Source organism: Falco biarmicus, chromosome 2, assembly GCF_023638135.1.
Source record: "Falco biarmicus isolate bFalBia1 chromosome 2, bFalBia1.pri, whole genome shotgun sequence".
Lineage (NCBI taxonomy): Eukaryota > Metazoa > Chordata > Aves > Falconiformes > Falconidae > Falco > Falco biarmicus.
Window position 1 is genome coordinate 18,464,727 of NC_079289.1, and position 20,172 is coordinate 18,484,898.

The 20,172-nt window shown below is 42.7% G+C and overlaps 1 protein-coding gene across 4 annotated transcripts; it reads right to left on the bottom strand.

Annotated features, from left to right (window-relative positions):
- Nucleotides 1-231: 231 nt before the first annotated feature.
- On the bottom strand, nt 232-17,915 carry POGLUT3 (protein O-glucosyltransferase 3). 4 transcript variants are annotated; one of them, XM_056328586.1, is made up of 9 exons: nt 17,669-17,801; nt 10,384-10,478; nt 9,780-9,977; nt 8,090-8,376; nt 7,462-7,678; nt 5,874-6,070; nt 4,733-4,927; nt 3,627-3,731; nt 232-2,777 (listed from the first exon to the last, which is right to left on the bottom strand). In XM_056328586.1, the coding sequence occupies exons 3-9, from the start codon at nt 9,874-9,876 to the stop codon at nt 2,652-2,654; spliced, it is 1,224 nt and encodes a 407-aa protein (XP_056184561.1). In that variant the 5' UTR covers nt 9,877-9,977; nt 10,384-10,478; nt 17,669-17,801; the 3' UTR covers nt 232-2,651. The 4 variants fall into 4 exon arrangements, with proteins under 4 accessions (XP_056184561.1, XP_056184562.1, XP_056184559.1 ...); XM_056328587.1 differs by having other exon boundaries at nt 10,384-10,481; nt 17,669-17,747; XM_056328584.1 differs by lacking the exon at nt 10,384-10,478 and having other exon boundaries at nt 17,669-17,915.
- Between the last annotated feature and the right edge of the window lie 2,257 nt (nt 17,916-20,172).

Sequence of the window (20,172 nt, forward strand, 5' to 3'; positions counted from 1 at the left end):
TCAGTGAAACTTCTACCATGTCTCTACTGTTTTTTAATTTTGGCAGGAAGATGCATGTATTCATATTTTTCAGAGTATATCTTGCCTCTGAGCTATAAAAGCATCTGTAAAACACCCTGTGACAAACTAGTCTTTGTTTTGAAGGGATGCTTATTACAAAAGCAAGAAGGGTTTTTTGGCAGATAATTTAGAATAGTTTTTTTCCCTTTTTATGAGGGGAGAAAGGAGGGATGAAATATTCACATTTATTTATTCATGACCATTTAAATTTTATCTGATTCTTCTTCCAGTTTGAAAGACTTCTGTTTCAAGCCAGGCAAGTTTTTTCTACACAGGTATTTCCAAAGAACCCTGAAGTATGCATCATGACTCCCCTCATTCCCTCCTATTTTTTAAAAAATAAACTGATCATTGTTGGACTTTTGGTTTGAAATACATGTGTGAGAGGTGGAAAACTTTGTTGCTTCAACCATCTGGTACACTTAATTGCCTTTGCTGAGCACGCCACTTCCATAAATACTGGTGAATATAAAATGCACATGGTATAATGGATAGTATCACAAAATAACATTATATCATAAAAATGACACTGCACAGAGAATGAAAGAGGAGCACATACTCAGCTTTAAGTGTCAGCTTCAGCAACTGGAACCCTGTTCCTCAATTTTGATGTAGAAAATTTTATGTCAGATGAGCTGAATATGTATTTATAGTCTAAAGTTCTAGGACTGATTATCATGCTAAATAAAAATACAACCAATATTAGTGTTAGAACCAGAACAAAGAGGATGACGGGCAGAGCACTGTGTTCCAGGTTTTTTCTTAACTGGCATAATGTGACTGGCAGACAGTTGCATTAACCTCTTTGAAAACCTGAAGTTCTTTCCATATTTGGCACACCGAAAAATCTGGTTTTTCTCCCTGTTCTGGTGCAGAAATTTTGTCTTATATATTTTATGAGTAACTTGCAGTGTAGAACCAAGAATGAAGCCCGCATGAGGTGTAGAGCACTACACTTTGGGTACCTAAGCAATGAGATGAGTCCACAGTCTTAAAGACGTTTCCATTCCTTTTTTTGTAGGGACAATTTACTATCCATGAAAGATACTGTATGAGTGTAGCTGAGTAGGAAGCTACTCAGACAGGCTATATTAGCCAAGACAACAATGCAGAGGGCAGAAATGGGTGCCTGTGGGCATTGATCTTGGTATTGGCATTGGTGTCTCATTCCAGGACTGTTTATGCATTTCGAAGTAGCCAAACTCAGGTAAAAATCAACCAAGGTACTGGGATACACATCCAGGACTAGGATTTTTCCTCTGCCCCACCCAAAGGCACACTTTGCTGCAATGGTATGACCAGCTCCTTCTGGCCCTGTGAATTTTGTATTGTTAGCTTCATGGCTGCACAATTTCAGTGGAAAACCTCTTCTCCAGCCTGGAGCTAAGGGAGGCCCTGGAAAAAATGGCTTTGAATCAAACCAAGGAGGACAACTGGCTTCCCAATTGCTTAGTATGGTCTCTAAGCCCTGGACTACTACATAGAAAGTGCAGGACAGGTTTTTCTGTCATATGTTTGAACCAAAACAATAAAGTCTGATCTCAGTATAAGGTTAGGTATGATCTAAATTTGGAAAATGGATAAGGTCCTTCTGGGAACTCAGGCACAGGCAAAAGTAGTTCATGAACCCAAGTGAAAAAGGTGGTGGCATCCTTAGCTCTACATAGAAGTTAAACCTAGGCGGTCTTAACACTCTACTAACAAATTTCAGATGTGTGAATACTCAAGTAGCCTAGAATACTGTAGACTGTACTGTTGAACTAGACACTGGTATGTCACCTGGCCTCACCTGAAGTTCCTAAGTCCTTCTGTGGACCTGTTACTATATTCAGAGATACAGTCATAGGCAGGGAGCAGGTCTTCAGAGTGGTGTCTTGGCACTCAAGGCACTGTGTGATAGCTATACAATCTGCTTTAAAGCAGCATTTAATTTTGGTGATTCACAGCCAAGGATGGTGCTTATAAAAATATTATTCTGATCTCTCCCCCTCCTCTCCATTTTCCTCTGAAATTGATAAATATTAGATCATGTTCCCTATTCTGTCATCTGTCATAGACCACAAAATAATCTCAAAGCAACACCAGATCCGATATCTGTAAATCTCAAATATTCATTTTCTTTGTCTAGTTAGAAAATTGTTTTGTATACAAGAAACAATCTAACACTGACGTAAACTTTATGAAGAAATCATAACACTGCTTTAGTATGTTGCAAATGCTTCTTTAGAATAACTTGCACTGACTCATGGAAGATCTTTTGTGGATGACTGGTTCCTCATAAAACTTTGGTAACTAGGTCCCAGCTGGAACACGAGCAGCACTGCACTCTTCTTCCTGATGGTGCAGTACATCAAAAAAAACCCCTAGATGCTCCCCATTACAGGGTCAGTATCTGTCTGGTGGTGGTCACGGAGACAAAATTGTGGGAACCAACGTTGTAGATCAAAGTCAGTGTGTAAAAGGATATGTAAATACAACATGAATACATAACTAAGAATGTTTGCTAGTCCCTAAGTGTCTTAGATTTCACAGCTTAATTCCTATTTAAATTCTTGCATTGTTAAGTGGGTGATTTTCTCCATCCGGTACAGTTATAGATCTTCCCTTAAAGGCTTTTTCCTGTGGCAACTGCATACTGAGTCTCTGTCATCAGGCTGAGGTACAAGTTCCATTCCATCTCGTATTTCAGGTTTGCTGGCTTGGCGTTTGGCATATTGCTGAAATATGTAAACAACACTTAAGAATGCCGTAAGCACTAACATATAATTCATGAAACAGAATTTTCTTCCTCCCTTCCACTCACAAGCTTGCCTTTATCCAGGCTCCTTTTGTCACTGTTTACAACCTGTTTACAAGGTGTTTTTATAACACACCTACTAATAGGCTACACTGCCTCTGAAAACCTCTTTTAATGTTTTCCCCTGACCTATTATTAATGGTAATTTGAATATTGTCATTATTTGTGTCTCTAACCACTTTATGCAGATAATGCTGTCATTTTAGTACAGTTCCAAATTTTGTGTCAACCTATGGCTGCTAAAGCTGAGATCTAACTCTGTACAGCAAAACAGGAAAAATAAATTAGTACTTTCAGAGAACAGAAACTTCTTTCACTAGAGATTTGCAACTCCTAGGGAGGCAATGACTACTTGGCCTGCTTCACCCCGTATCACTCTACTAGCCATACTTCTGGAATTTCTTTTCCATGTATTTATTGTTCTGTAATACAGTGGAGTAACTCATGAGGGGATAAATATGAATGAAAAAAGGAAGAAAACTGTGTACAGATTATCTCCTGTATCTGTTAGAAACTACATACCAAGTGACACTAAACACAGGTCTGACTGTGGGGACGGGGGCAAAAAAAATATCTCTCTCATTCTGTAAAAAAACTATTATGTCAGGTTGCCTCTTTAATGATGAAGCAAGTTTTAGCAAGCTCTTCACACTGATCTCACGTGAATGATATGAACCATGTCTGCTACTGATATAAGTAGGGACTGAATATGAAATTTGTAATGTCAGTAGTAGTTAGGCAAAGTAATACAGTGATCTATTGTACTAACCTGGAGCACTTTGTAGTAGTAGCAGTAAAGCCTGTGAGGCTGAAGTACTTCTCTTGCCATTAATTGTCCTTCTTTAGCAATTTTTCTTGCTTCTTCATCATTTTCCTGGAAAATTGAGACAAAATGAATGAATAATAGAGCAATCAGGTGAGTTACTCAAAGGCTGGCTGGCATTAGAAGTTTTATTAAAGGGGCTATTCAAATCTGCAACTTCATGTGTGACTGCAAAAGCACACTTTGAATTACAGATTTTTTTAAAATACTGAATTGCTTTTATGGTCACAACTGGTACCTTAGGGCTATTAATAAGAACTTTCATGGATAATTATACAATTTTGAAAACTTAGTTGATTACTGCTGTATTGTTCTGTCCAAGCCACAAGCCTCTTCAAAATCAGGTCCGACATCTCCCAGACGTACTCAGCTTTACAGAAGACAAAGCCACAGCTATTGTCCTCTCCTGTGCAATGCAATTCAGTGTCTTCCTTTTAAAAATAACTCTGAATTCATGTACTTACTTTCAAGTTTTTTAGGTCTGTATTTCAAAGCTGTTAGTATTCTCATCTGATTCTTTATGAAGAAGTACAGTACTCTCAGAACAGAACTTTTCTTATGTTTTTTAACATAGTAGCTAAACTTAAAGCACAAATGGCGTTTTCAGTCACATCATTATATCAGTCTGTTTGGTTACAGAATCTCATTCTGACCGTGCTACAGAGCAGCGATTTTTTGTACATTCAAACAGAACATGCAATGACTTCTGTTCTAGTCAGGACCTAAAAAAAGCAATAAATTAATTAATTATCAGTTAGGATTCTGCGTGTTTCTTTGGAAATTACCTGCATTAATCAGTATACTAAGACACTGACTCATTAAACACTTCTGCACATACCTAAAATTAATTCTAAAGTATTTACCTGAATAGAGATGGTTATTTGAATTAAGGCCTTCCCATCTCATACTAACAACAAAATGTACTTCCTTTATTCCAGGATCTCAGTTCATGCAAAGTATGTATGTGGAAATACCAAAAAGAAGAGTGTATTAAGATAAATCGTTTACATGTTTGTTTATCACTTTGAACTTGAATTATTAATGGAACTTACCTTAGCCCATTTTATTTTCTCTAGCAAGTCCTCTAAGTTTCTCTTAACTGGAACATAATGTTTCCAAGGTTTTAATCCAATATAAAAATGTTCATAGTACTGGGAATCTTGCTTCAATACTAGGCTGTCACCCAGCAAGAGGTATGGAAACCTGTAAGCTGCTACAGTGCCATCTACGTTCACTTGGTATTTGTACTACAGTATGAAGACAGAGAAAAAAAGGGGAAACATTTTGAATCAGAACAGGAACACTGACTGTATAAAAGACTATCTTCACAGGCAAGACATAATTGTGTTTATTAATTCTCATCATGCTGTTTTAGTGTTAAGCAGGTGTAGTTTCATGGTATTCTGGGTAACATAATAGAAAAAGGATTTGTTTTCAACCCAAAGCTGACAGTCAAGAACCTTTGTGTCACATGAACTGCCTGATGGGTATTTTATTAAAGTGTCCTGCGACAGAGCAAGGGGTAGAGCTGGGAAGGAAATAAAACTAATCTATACTTAAATTCAAAACAAGTACATTTATTCTGATTTAAAATTATAGTATTATGTAGAATAATCTGAAGCATATATTATTATATAAAATAATCTGAAACATCATACTAAAAGTAACCATGAATGTACTGCTCTGGCAGATGCTCATGGCTTCACAGCATTTCTGATAATATTAATCCTTGGAACAGAACTCCAGTTGCCACACACTATAATGGCTTTTTACAGGCCTCTGTCCCCTTTACTCATTATACCACTGTGCATGTATTTTTTTAACTTGTTACTACAAGGACTTTCTGACATCCATAATGTACTTGCATTGGACACAAGTTCTGCCCATTATTTTCATATTTACTCCAAGTAAAAGAAACCCTGACGGTGAGAAATCAATTTCTCAATCACCTATTAAATTTTTTTTCCCAAGAACTCTCTCTAAGGGACTCCAATGAAAAAAGTATAGGGGCTTTTTTCAGAAGTGTGTATGACGCTTGATTACAGATGGTCTATCTACCCCACGTGGATCAGTGTTCCCAGTGTAGCATGATTGTTCTGTTTACTGAATGGAATTAGCAAAAGTAAGCCTTGTCTTTTCAGTTGGTAAGACCTTGACAGCAAAATTAATCCAAGACTGTAATTTGCTTGCTACCTTAAAGAAGTCAAAGAAGCCCATCAGCTGAACCTTTCCCAGCTCTTTTTCTTTTTCTCTGAAGAAGAAATATCCTGTTATTCCAGCATCTAGAAGTTCTGGATTTTCCTTGGATAACTTGACAAGATGGAGACGTTCTTCTCGGCTGTCTCGACCTCTAAATAAAGCTCGCTCAGTTTTGTTTTCCCAGAGTGGACCTACGAGCATTGCATGATAAGGAAAAAAGCAAACAGTAATGAAACGTTCATGATACGTGTACTGCAAATAAGGAACTTACTATGACAGTGGCATTATACTCAAGAGATGTAGTAAAACAGGCATGATTTCTTATAGTGAATCCATAATCACTTATTAATCACAGAGTTTAAACTCCCAGTTCTGGCTTGAATTTTGTGATGAGAAACTGAACCACTTACAAAAGGAAAAATCAGAGAACTGCTTTTCCACTCAACAATTTTATATTTAAACAACTTGAAAGATTTTGAAAGCTACATAAGGAATTATAATCAAATTATGTAAGTAAATACTGATAATTAAAGTAATTCATCTATAAAGCCTGCCACAATAACCAAAATTTCTTTAGCAAAACCCACTTCTGTTACCCAGCAGTTTAGTTAAGTCTTTGAGGAATCACTGAATGATGACTTAAAAAGGAAAAAAAATGGCTATACTATGTTATCAAGATACTTAGCAAGAGCTTGAAAGACTTCATCACTGCTTACTGTCTGCTTTTAAAAACATTACATACATACTTCCTCATCCTCTGCTGGGAATGTCCTTAAAGGACCTACTGAAGTAGAGTAGGCTCTTATTGTCTCCTAATTGGAAAAGCAGCTGTACTAGATCACTGAACACAGAGTGCTTCAAACTGATCACTTAATTACAATATTTAATTTAGAAACTAATGAAGAAAAGAGAAACTGTGAACTAATCAAATAAAAAGAAATGCCTCTTCACTCAAGTTTTAATCCTTAGGCATTGTTCACGCCATCTGTCTGGCCCTAAGTATTCATTAATTTCCTAGGAGAGGAAGATATCTGTCAGTAAAACTGACTCTTCCTTCAAAGCTAGAAAAACAATTCAGAAGATCCCACTTTGAGGTATTTTTTTGTACAGAGAGTATTTTCTCATTTGAAAGAGGCTGCAGCATAGTACCAGTTTACTTCTTTCAGGATTCAAATTAATTTTTATGTAAACAGAACATTGGGCCACATCACTGTCAGGAAAAGGATTACTGTTTGATTAGAAGGAACATACTCAAGTCCTTCACGGATGAAAAAGGCCTTCTGATTATATTTACTTTTCTTTTGACAAGTCACAGTATCTTCTGGATACCTTTTAAGCTAAAAATCACCATTATTGTAACCTGGACTTCTTAACATCTGTCTCTATTGAAAATTGGCTCATATTAAGCACATGCTTAGTAGCAGTGTTGAAAGCGTTTACGATCTGTGAAGACTAACCTGCTTTTATTAAGAGACCTCCTAAGGCACTTGTGAACTAAGACTTCAACACATTATTTGAATGTAACTTGCTTCTTCGATGGAATTTACAAATTCTTTTTTTAAGTCCATGATCTCTAATTTACCTGTATTTCCTTGAATAGAAAGGAGATCATTTGTGACTCCACGTAGGGTTTCAAGGGTCGAGTGGGTTACATCATATGTTGGAAGGACTATATCTCTTGAATCCACAGAGCCACACCATGAAATGACAGGTATAGGACCAGGTGTATCATTGGCTTTCCGATACTCAACTGGCCAATCTCCAACATTAAGGTAAAACTCCACATCAGGAAGACGAACCTAAATGTGTACCGGAGAAAGGGTAATAACACAAAGATAGAAGCTGTTCGTCACTCCTACATATATTCCTCAGTTCTCTCATGTCATGCAGAAACAATAAACCTACCTAGACAGTTAATAGCTTTAGCTGAGCTTATGGTGTGAATTTCAAGTTTCTGCCCTGCAAGAACATACGAGAGAAACACTCACAGAGACTAGGAAAAAACTTGCAGAATCGGACCTTAGCCCCTGCAGCTTTCCTAGCAATTTCATTACTGTCAATCTCAACCCCCCCACATTATCCCTAAGCTACTCTGTTACCTTAATGAAAAAACAAAAGTCAAATCTTACTTCAGGAATTATAGATCTGAAAATACACCAAAAAATGCAGTATTGCCATACTTAACAGTCTTATATGATAAAACCTGATACCTTTCTTGCCAGTGACAGGAACATTTCATCAGAGAACATTTTGAAGTCTGTATACTTCCCTAAGGAGCGACGGTAGATGTGATTATTGAGAATAGTGTAATGAACAATAGCACCTCTTGTTTGACTGAACTTTGTTGGGATTTCCTTAAGCATTCGCTGAAGGTCAATGGTGGGAAAAGAAATGAAGTCTTTTGTAATCTGAGGTTCTTGGGATGGACAAGACATAATGTCCTGCCAGATCTCAGGGTCTTCTTCAGGACAGTCACAATATTCATGATAAACTGGTCCTACAGAAAACAAAGCACTGAGAGTCTGTATTGCTGATTCTACACCAATCATAATTCAAACACATGGGCATATAAATGCGGACATTACAGTGGCTTCACATTTTTTTGTTCCAAGTATTCTGAAGTTTTCCTGGGAATCATCCTCCCCATAACATTTCTGGGGTTTGGCAGTATAACTGAGAAAACATTCTTCTCTTTTCACAAATCAAAATACTAGACTTTTTGTTATCAGGGTAAAATTCATCTGCAAAATGACATTCCATTATTGTGCTACCTGCCAACCACGTAGGGTATTCAGCATTGTTCTAACTGTCCATAACTACCAAAGCCCAGGTATTACAGCTTCAATTTTAGCCTAGTTCAGAACTTTGATACAGTAGTCTAACTCTGGCATAAGGCATTTTCTTTTATGTATAATCAACTATTCTTTCTGTCCTCTTGAAGCAGAGAGCTTCAGAAGGTATAAGGAAGAGCCTCAGAGTGGGAAAAAAAAGCCCTTATTTCATGGACTTCTAATCAAAACGGGTTCTGTCCTGTGTCATAGTTTCATAGCTGCTGGCAAATGTGCACCAGTAAAAAGAAGGCACACTACTACCTTGAGGAGTCATGACAGTTTCATTTCAGTTTCAAGACATTTCTAAGTTTGTATTGAGGACATTTTTTTTTTTTAAATGACCAAAATCTGGTTAAAAGTAGCAGTGAACTGAAACAAGACTGCAGAGAAGTAACTTTGTATTATCTTTTTCTTTGCTAAACAGCTGTCCATTTGAAAGCAAGAGAAGGAAGTTAACAGAAGCAGATGTGGAATGAGAGAATAATTTGCCTTGTTCTCCCTGCTTTTAAATATTTGTTCCATAGTATAGACCTGCACTCAATTAAACGGGACTAATGGAAAGAAATTTAATATTGTCTGGTTAAAGAAATATTTGTTTTACTGTTAGGAAGGATCACACGTTTTAGAAATCACATACATTTGAATTACAGGGTTGGGAACAACAGAAACTCCTTGTTTTTGCAAGTAGTATTTTCTACTTTAGATAAAAATAACACAATCTTTAAGGGAATACCTGCTTGAAAACAGTAAAAATACAAGCATTGCTCTCTTACTCCCTACAGATCTGAACAGATCCATTTCCTTATGCAAGAGGGAAGAGGAGATGTCCAGACACATCACTTCAATGTTACAAGCCACAATCTACATGCTTTTGCATCTACGTCCTGTAACTTGGCAATGTATAGACTGTCACTGCTCACTTCTCTGTATAAGGAGACTGTTTGTGAGACTATACCAACAAGGGCAAACAAACCTCTAATTTCCCATCTCTTCCTCTAGCACTAAATTAGTGCATAGCATTTCTGTAGCAACCAGCATACATTATGTTAAATCAAAAAAATACCTTTACCTTTCAAAATATAAGGAGATTGAGCTACATGCTGATCACCATAAAGTATCTCAATTTTTAACCCCTTTCTGACACTCCCATACATCCGATACCGCATAAGAAATGTGCCATCATTTCTATCCAAAGGGCGAGGGGTGTGAATTCTGGTGCCTTCTTTTGGAGAAAGTGCTTTAATTACCACTTTAAACTGTGTTCTTCCTGAAAAAAGGGAAATAAAAACAGATAAAAGCACTTTTAAGCTATTAGAATCACATACATGAAATAAAGGTGAGAGCAAACTCTACTGGATTAAGTCCATGGAATTTAATTTAACTGCACTAGAAATTTGTGTATTATACCAAGTTGGTAACATTAATTTCCAGTGATGGAAGCTCATCCTACTAAATTTTCTTGATCATCACATACCTAATAAAGGGAAAACCTGTAGATGGAGATAAAAAGTTAAAAAATGATTACAAGTTAGAAGGAAAGGCTAACAGTATTTTGAAGCAAAGATTAGGTTTAATACTAAGTATTCAAGTTAGTGCTCTGAGGAACAATCATTTCCTCTAGATTAAGAAAGACAGGAAACCAAGTTAAAATAACAGGAGAAAAGAATACTTGCCAGCTTGTGGAAAGGCAGTTGCAGCATGCAGGAGTCAGATACAAATTGTTCACGTTTGGGCTGCAGCTGACTGTCTTGCAAATTTAGAGTCCCAGCTACTGAAAAGCAGGGATAAGAGAATGATAGTAGAGATGTTTCCTGGACATCTGTCTGACCTGTGGCTTAAAGATCACCAGTATTTCATCATTAATGCACCGTGACGTTTTAAGTGGGCATGGAATATTTTGTGGACAATATGAGTATGCATAAACAAATCTGTTCTATTCCCTTGTTTCTGTCACAAATGGTAATCGCCATCTTTATTCTTCAAAATAGAGCGGGACAGATTATTCACAACATGTCTAAGAATCGCAAACCAAAAATGAACATTACCACAAAGTAGTATACAGAAAGAAATTAAACTGAAAAAAACCAGATAAAATTACAACGTTACTAAAATTTGAACGTGTCCCAACAGTACTAAATGACTGAGATGTTACAGTTAATTCTATACAATCCGTATTTTAACATATTTTGTATCCACAAATAAATGCACTGACATGGTAAGTACATCAGTCATTTAATCATCAATCATGTCTCCTTTACTGGATCTTGAAATTGGATTCAACTACTGTGCAAAAGTCTCCAGATTAAATTAGGCAGAACCCTTGTGATTTCAGACATGTGCTTCCTGACATGTCATGCCTCTTCACAGAGAGAACAGTTACCCTGAGTAGCTCAGATTCTTCCAGACATTGTTGTCAAGAGTCAATCCCTCAATCAATAAGCATACGGTCAGTGCGTGTGAGCAGCAGAATCTCTCATGGCTTCAATACACACCCCCTCCTGTGCTTTGTGTTCCAATGTAAGAATATAAAATGTGGATTATTTGTAATCATCCCTCAAATTTTCTTACTATTCAAAGCCCATGCCAGCCAAAGACGCCACAAAGCAAGTCAGAGTACTTTCATTTGCCGACATATTGAAGAAACAAAATGAAGCAAGCATTCATTCCTTCTTGAAATGCCAGTGTGGCAAGCAGCACTCCCACCGCTAAGGAATGCAGAATATTGTTTCCAGTAGCTACCAGATCGACCATGAGAAGCCCTCATTTGATTAAGCGTCAGTCCAAAATGATTTCCAGAAGTGCCCTTCTGACTTTTGAGGAGTCGAGGAATGTTAAGGTTGCTCCAGATATGTGGTACCTCCTTTTCAAAGGAATGATAAGTGGACACCTCCCTGCTTGCTTACATGGTAGGCTGAGGACACACTGGCAGTACAGCTACGCAGTGTTAAATTTCCTTGTGCAAGTATAGGTAGAGCTCAAGCAATGCTAATAGACTTAAAACTCCAAAACAATTTCTATGAATGGTACATTGGTTTAGATCTAAGACTGTCACAGCTTGGGATCTCTACAGTTTGGATCTATGTGGGTAGAACTGATTCAGACTGGCTCCCAGTTTTGAAGCTCCTCAGCTTGTTTTGGTGTATCTGCAAGCACAGTCACCATCACAGAAGAGGCAGGATACAGTTTTGCCCCCTTCATATATTTTTGACATCTAGCTACTGATTACCTTTCAAGATGCCATGAAGTAGAAATAAAATGATAATGTAAGAATGTCTCTATGATCATAGCACTTTAAATTGACTTTTAAACTAAAGGTCCGCTCAGCATCTTGCACCTTACAGTCACTAGCAGAGATGCGCAAGATAGTAAGAGCAAAGAAATTAAAGGACTACCTTTGAAGTTACTGTCCTCTCTGTCTACAAATTTGCAACAAAAAGACTTGAAAAACAACTTGTATGCACATAATTTCAATAGCCTTCAGCGAAGGTTTCCCACACCTGCTTAATCCCCATTTAAACATTCTGGTATTTGTTGCATCAAAAACATCCTAAGGCAGTTCTTTTTCCAAAATGTGATTACACATTTACAGAGAAAAAGTGTGTTTTAAAACTTCTGTCTGATAACACAAGAATTAGAGGCATCAAAGGAAGTTCTGGGAAACAATGAGTTTTAGTTCCTCATTTGTTTTCTTCTCCTTGAATTAGTCTGAATCCTGTAGGCAGTTTCAAAACTGTCCATGAGTCAGATATCCAGAACTATTCAGAGTAGTCAGGTTCCTTCTAAATATATCCTTCAGCTCTTCTTTGCTCTGTGCAAGATTATGTTGTACCACGCAACACTTGGTAATACAAGCATAATGGAGAAACAGGGAATAACGACAATCACAGAACTGTTGCATTTGGAAGTGACCTTGAGACCATCTAGTCCAACCCACCTGCTTGGGTCAGCCAGAGCAAGCTCCCCAGGACCGTGTCCTGTTGAGTTTTGAATACCCCCACAAATGGAGACTCCACAATCTCTCTGGGTATTCTGCTCCAGTGTTGGACCACCTCCACAGTAAAAATAAGTCATCTTGTGTTCAGCCTGAACTTCATGTGACTTCTACCAGTCTTCAGGAACGTCTCCTATTTGCTGTGATCTTTCAAAGATCAAAAGTGGCCTCACAATGATGTCAGCCAGCTCCCTGAGCACTCATGGGTGCATGCCATCAGGCACCCATAGACTTTGGCACATCTAGATTTTAAAGTGTTCCCTAACTTGATCTTCCTCCACCAAGGGCAAGTCTTCCTTGTGCCAGACTTTCCCTCTGGTCTCAGGGACCTGGGATTCCTGAAGGCTGGTCTTAGCCAGCAAAGACTAAGGCAAAGGCAGCACTTCACTACTTTGACCTTTCCTGTGTCATTTGTCACCAGGTCCCCTGCCCCATTCAGCAGCAGGCTCACATTTTCCCTAGGCTCCTATGGCTGTTGAGGTACTTCTAGAATCCTTTCTTGTTGCCCTTCACATCCCTCACCAGATTCAACTCCAGATCAGCTCTGGTTTTCCTAACCCTACACCTGCCCAATCAGACAGCATCTCTGTATTCCTCCCGGGTCACCTGCCCCTGCTTACACCCATCGTATGCTTGCTGCTTCTGTGTTTAGTCAGAAGCTCCTTGTTCATCCCTACATCCCACCATCTTTGATTTCCTGCTGGTAGGGATGGACCATTCTCGAGCTCAGAGAGGCAACCCTTGAATATCAGTCTGCTGAGAAGGCAACAGGGAAAGACCTCCTCTTCAGAAGAAAGTGACTGCTTTAATTTCTGTTCTTCATGATTCTGATGGAACTGGACTTCTGTTGGATTTGGATTACAGAGAAAATGAACAAATGCCAACTAGGATGACACTTCAAATGCTTGAGCCCCTGTGGTTAGGGCTTGGGAAATTTTATTAAACAAGAAGGACAACAAAAGTCTAAGACAGTTGGGACAGCATTTTATTAATTCCCTCTTGTGTGATCCATACTTCTATGACCAAACTATCTGCTTTTCACTTTGTCAGACTGAAGAGACTTCAGAGACTCTGAATCTAGTGCCAGCACAAACACGAGTTTGTAAGGAAGGGCTGAGAAGAAAATATCAAGGAGCTGGTTTCCTCATGAATGGTCTTCTTCATAAGGACAGTGCAGAGCTGTAGTCCAAATAAGAGGAAAACCACATTTCTCCAAAGGTAACAGTTTCTGTTCCTCACTCAACTAAATACCGCCAGAGGTCTTAATGCAGGAGTGAGTCCCCTCCTTTTGAATCTGGCAAAGGATTCCATGCATGACTCTCCCGAAGGAATAAACATCTCTGCTTCTAAATGTCACTCTTGTCACAACCATCTTTTTCAACTCTCTTAAAAGCAGCTGACTTCAGCCAAGCATCCTCTCCCTATGAGTGTCACCTAGTAGTATTTGGAGTAAGAACCCTTTGAATCCAGAGCATGTCATGAGGTAGGATCACAGAGAAAAGAGTTTTCTGTTGGTATTACATCTTTAGCATTTTAACTGGCTATAGAGATTTCCTACCAGAGAAAAAAAAGCTTTCAGTTATCACAAAAATGAGTGAATATTGAGAAATCACAAGTCAAATACTACTGAACTCGATCTCTTTGTCTTCACCCACAGGAAATAACTAAGCAGGTCTTCGTTCCTCGCTGGTTATATACTTACCGCTCTAGAGACATGAGGAGCTCTGGATCTACCCAAAGGATGTGTTAGTTTTAGTTGGTGGCAGTTTAGATGCAGGAAGCGTTTGATAAGGGAGGAGTGACCTGGTAACAAAGCTCTCTGGGAAAAGCTAACCCCACTGAAAGGGAGGGGGAAGAAAAAGGAGACTGAATATTTAACGTAAGTACAAATTATTCACTGGAGGTGACAAGATTTTTGTTTATGATTTACAACGTTCATTCTGTAATGGAGCCAAGGCCTTTAAGCATTTAGTTATAACAGCTTTTTGCTGATTTCTTTTTTAAAAATTGGAGGAAGGTTACCATGGTACTTTCATTCACATTTCTCTGTTTCTCTCAATGCAGAGAAACCATACAAGAAAAATGTGTCCCTGTTGAATCATCACCACTAGTACTTCTGTATTACCCTGAAAACCTGTCTGGGACAGCATTTTAAGTACAAAATAATTTTCCAGTCCTGAAGAGAGACTCAAATTCAGACACAGTCAAAATGGGATACTTTAAGTAATCCAGATGATGAAACTTGCTTTATGCCTTTTTTTTTTTCCCTCTTGCTTACAGAAAAGGGTATTCCATGCATGGATGAAGGACTGAAGAAATGCAGGGATGGAAAGAGAAAAGGCAACAAGGTATTGATTTATGCAAATTGTTAGAGAAGAACAAAAAACTCAGCCACCCTATTTCTAACATGTATACAGAAGAGAAATTAAAATGTCTGAAAAGTTTTTTTTCCCTCAACTGTTTTTTACTGAAATCATTGCTGGTTACTTTTGCAGATGGAAATTGTGAAATCAATAGTGTCAATAACGAGGCAGCTGAACAAAAGAGGTTCACTTAGCAAACTGGACTCCTTTGAATAGTATATACTTCACAACAGGGTCGGCTGCAAGGGCATATATCCAGGAACAAAGAAATACAGGTTGTGTAGGAAGATCTGTGTGACTATCACAAAAGCCCAGGCATCGTGGCCAACAAAAGACCTGAAGGAAGGTCCTACGGTGCTGCAGATATGAAGGTGAGCATAACTGAGAGGCACTCTGTTTAGCTGCACTGAAATGAGGGCTGGCAGAAATGTACCTCTTCTCTTTGGAAGTATTTCGTAAAACCTGCAAGGATACCTGGGAGGCCTTCAAAATAATTCATTAGCAGAGTACATAGATCATCTGAAGAACAGTTAACAGCTGACTTTGTCATGGTCAACTGTGCATAAAGACATGGTGGGCAGTTGTTAAACCTAGGTGAAAACCTAGCAGAAAAGAAGGGTAAGGTGATCCAAGTATCCACAAAAAAAAAATCTATGCAGTTTATATTAAAAGTAAGATCTATATTTTCAGCAGTGATTTTTTATTCTTTGGAATATTTTTTTCTAGGGAACAAGTGAATTCCACATCATTTGTCATCTTCCTAAGATGGGTCAAAGAGTTACAGCCTGTGGTCAAAATTACTGTGTGATGTGCAATACTACACATTAATTCTGCTGATTAGACTTAACACTCAGAAAACTCACCTGGATGTAAAATCTACCAATTATCCTATGTAAGTTTCATACTGGATGCCAGTAAGGACTGACCTACTTGACTGAAATTCTAATGCACACAAAATATGTAACAGATTTGGACAAATTTTACAAACGGGAAGCCTTAACTGCAGCTCTCCCACTCTGATTGCAATATTCTTGTTTGTGCAATGGAGGTGATAATGCGGATTTATTTAACTACCCAGCAGGGATAGTCTGAGATGCGTTTAGTTTATATTGGAAAGGAGAACCTTAATAAATATTAATTGCAATTCGTAAAGACATTTTACAAATAGAATTTGAACATTTGAAATTGTTTGAGAACTGAAATTTATATCCCGTGTCTCTACGAGTACATTAAACAGTGCTCATGCACTGGAATATGATCAATTGTACCGCTAAATTGTTAAAGGATCCTTGGCACTCTCCTAAAGAAGTCTGGGCACGGCTCAGCAATTAGCGCAGGACGAGCCAACAGCTCTTCCCTGCTGGCAGCACGCATGCACCGCCTTGGTTTGGAGGCTGCAGAATGTCATGGAGCACTCCATGCCAGGTGGCATCAGGACCTGGAAACATTCCAAAGACATTGAATTTATTAATATAAATACTAACACACATGAACACACTGAGGTCAAAACGAGGTTCTCAGTAAACCATGTCCTATCAGTTTATCTTGGAGGATTTAAACCAGCACAAGAATCCAGTTGATCTTCACACCTTTTTACCTTTAGCAACCTGTCTGAAGCCAAGGCTCTCCCCGTGGGGCAGACGTCAGCCTCCGCCTCGCTGGCAGCGAGCGTGCAGTTGCATTCTTCAGTGCAATTACAAAACTGCGCTATGATCCAGCACTAAGTTACAACAGCAGCTGGAGACAGGCCAGACCTGAAGTATCTGGGGTTCTGTCAGACTGAAGATAGAACCTGTACGATATAGGCCTACTCTTTAATTTCACAGGCCTCAGCCTTCTAAAGGCAAGACGCGAAGAGGCCATGCCTACTTGGCAGACACCCTCTCGGTACCATCTATGTGAACAGCAAATAATACGGAACCAAGTAAACTAGTTCTGCCCTATATAAATCAGCAATATAGGAGTTCCACTGAGTGGTTATCTCAGGGTTATCATCGTTATGAAATCCACGATGCAAAAGTTACTTTTATTATAAATTAAAATCATTAGTGTCAAGCCTGCGGAAGTAACTTGCAGCAGCGAAGAGCTGACTGGCAGCACAGGGGGACCAGGAGGGCAAACCCCAACTCCCACCCTCAGGAGAAGGGCCATGGGGCGGCCTGTGCCGAGCAAACCGGAGATGAAAACGACAACTCCTTCACGGAGCAGCAGCAGGGTCACGGAGCCCAGCGCCGTGCTTACCCGACAGGCATTTTAAGCAACTGGTGTGTGTGCGGCGTTAAAGAAACCACGTTCGTGCTTCCGAGCAGGGCACGGGGGCTCCCTCACGCCCGCCGCCCCAGCGGCCCCGCTGCCTTCGGAGCGGCCCGGGCTGGCGCTGCGAGCCCCGCGGCGGGCAGGGGCGGGCTGGGCACCGCGCTGCGCCGGGGGGGGCGGGGGGCTGCGGCCGGGCGCTGCGCTCGGGGCCCGGCCCGGGGCACGGCAAGTGCTGCGGAGCGGGGAGCAAGGAAGGGGAAGGAGGGGAAGGAGGGGAAGGGGCCGGGGCGGGCAGCTGCAGCCCCGGGCGGGGTCTCCCTCCCGCCCGCCCGGGCACTCGCACGGTACCTGGCGGGGAGCGGGAGAAGTTGCGTCCGGCCGCGCTGACCGCCTGGATGTAGAAGTACCCGACGGGCAGGGCGAGCCCCGCCTCCAGCCCGGGGCCCCACGCCAGGCTCCGCTCGGCGCTAACGGGCTCCGCCGGCCGCAGCGGGGGCAGCGCGGCGCCCAGCAGCAGCGGCAGCAGCGGCAGCAGCCCGCGGCTCCCCATCGCCCCGCCGCGCTGGCCGCGCCCGCTCGGGGCGGGGGGCCGGGGCCGCCTCTGGGCCTGCGCGGCCCCGCGCCCGCCCCCCGCCCCGCCGCCGCGGCGCCCGCGGGAGGCGAGGGAAGGGCCGGGCTGGCCCCGGGCGGCTGGGACCGGCACCGCCCCTTCCCCCCGCCGGCCGCCACGCCGCGAGTGGCCGGGGCCCGGCTGCCCCGCGGGGCCGGGGCCATGGGGGCTGGGGGCGGGCGCCCCCCGCGGGGCCGGGCTCCCACGGGGCCGGGGCGACGCGGCGGGGCTGGTGTGAGGTGGGGGCGCCCAGCCCGGCCGCCTCAGCCCCTGCGAGGCCCGGCTGCCCCCCGCCCCCCGCAGGCCCGGCCGCGGAGCCGATCCCTCTCCGTGCCCTCCCGCCGGAGCGGTCACCGGTGTGGGGGGACACGGCGCGGCCCGCAGCCGCACAGCTGGCCCGGCATTGACCGAGGGAAAGCCCCGTTTCTTAACTGTGACTGCCGGTGCCGGCTTATGTACAAGCAGAGATTGCTGTAAAAGAAAAAAAAATACATATCATTTACAATTCCTCCTCGCAGTTTTAGGTGTTCCCACCCTCCGTGACTGCTTGAAGCGGAGGACAGAGCCGGTCCCCTGGGACGCAGCAGCACGCGGCTCCCTGCGGCTGGGCTCGCCTCCCAGCACGGGCTCCCACTGCGTTCCCGGGCTGGAGATGTGCTTGGGGCCTGCGGGTGAGGTCCTGCCGGTGGCCCTCATCCCTGCGGGATGCTTGGTGATGGGGAAAGAGGGGCCGTGGTAATGTTCTTGAGAAAGTGTAACAAGAAAGTCATTTAGTGGACTTAAAATGATGGAACGCAAGTCAACAGGGAAAGCCTCCAATGATTTGCCTCCTAAAGTTGCATAATTTTTACCAGAAGTGTTTGCTGCTACTAGGAAATATTTCAGGGTGTTGGTCGGTGGGGTGTGTGCGCGCGCTTACAAGGCTGTAGGAGAATTAACTCGATTTTCTGTGCGAGCCTGGATTTTCACATGCAACACAATGAGAGCCCGACTGAATGCTGCGTGTTTTTGAATAACACGAACTTCAAGTCTCGGTGCATACAGACCATGAAAAACAGGTTCCTTGGAAGTGGAATTATCAAGTCTGGTTTCCTCCTTGCTTTTGTCTGTAGTCTCCTAAACTCCCTCGCTTCATATAACCACAGATCTCCGCTGGCATGCCATGTGTGATACTCCCAACGGGCAAGAGAAAACACGTATGGTCTTAACCTGGAGTTCCAGGCGTGCTTCTTGGGCAGGCTGTAGAGCCCTGGCTGCCGCTCTCAGGGCCCGGATCAGCGAGGGTGGCTTCCCTCGCCCCCTGCGCCGCCTGGGAGGACGTTGGGATTTCCAGTCACCCGCGCAGTCAGCGTGGATAGACCAAGGGCCAGCCGCGCCTGGCCGACCCAGGCGATAAACTGGCTCTGCAGAGGAGGGGAGAGCAGAGAATGTTATTTACCTTGAATTTATCAAGGACGTCAGTGTCTCCCACAACACCCTTGTGTCCAAGTTAGGGTGTTGCGGTCTGGACGGGGAACAACCGGACGGGTAAAAAGCCATCAGGATGGTCGGTTGGGCTTGGAGGGGGGCTGGTGAGTGGGTCGTCTCCACTGGCAGCTGGTAACGAGGGGAGCGCTGCAGGGACCTGGCCTGAGGAGAGGCGAAGGACAGCTCCATCGCCGGATTTGCAGATGATGCCGAACGGGGGGGCTAGTTGGTGTGCGTGAGGGCAGGGCTGCCATCCTGAAGGACCTGGACAGGGTGGAGGAATGGTTCAGCCAAAATTCAGCAAAAAGTCCTGCACTTGGGTGGCCAGTGAGCCACGCGGGCAGGCTGCTCCCTGGGCAATGGGGCTGAGGAGCGCAGCACCACGGCTCGCAGCAGGGCTGCACCCCGCACGTGGCAAACGGCATCTGGGGCAGCCGAGAGGCCACATCGCCCAGCAGGCCTGTGGGGACAGGGCAGGGCTGAGGCCAGGCAGGGACGTCAACCTGCAGATCAGGATCAGGCCCTGTGAGGGGAACCGGGGTCAGGCACAGCTCTAGGATGGCTGCAGGGCCCTGGGGACATCGTGGGGGCCTGTGGCTGGGTGGGCAGGGCTGTGGGGAGATGGAGACCATGTCCTGCAGCATCGCTGGGGCAGGGACTGGTGGCTCCAGTCTGGGCTGAAATGGTGCCCTGGGCCATGTGCAGGGTGGGGAGAGCCCTGGGAAGGGGGTGGGTCAGGCCTGTTGGTGCTTTTGGGGCCCTGTCCCTGGGAAGG

Excerpts from the sequence above, each read along its gene's own strand:
- POGLUT3 (XM_056328584.1), bottom strand. The coding sequence starts at position 17,870 with ATGGGGAGCCGCGGGCTGCTGCCGCTGCTGCCGCTGCTGCTGGGCGCC. Across the intron at positions 7,679-8,089 it reads TCCTGTCACTGGCAAGAAAG|GTTCGTCTTCCTGATGTGGA; the intron begins GTATCAGGTTTT and ends GTACACATTTAG. Across the intron at positions 4,928-5,873 it reads GCTTCTTTGACTTCTTTAAG|TACAAATACCAAGTGAACGT; the intron begins GTAGCAAGCAAA and ends TTCATACTGTAG.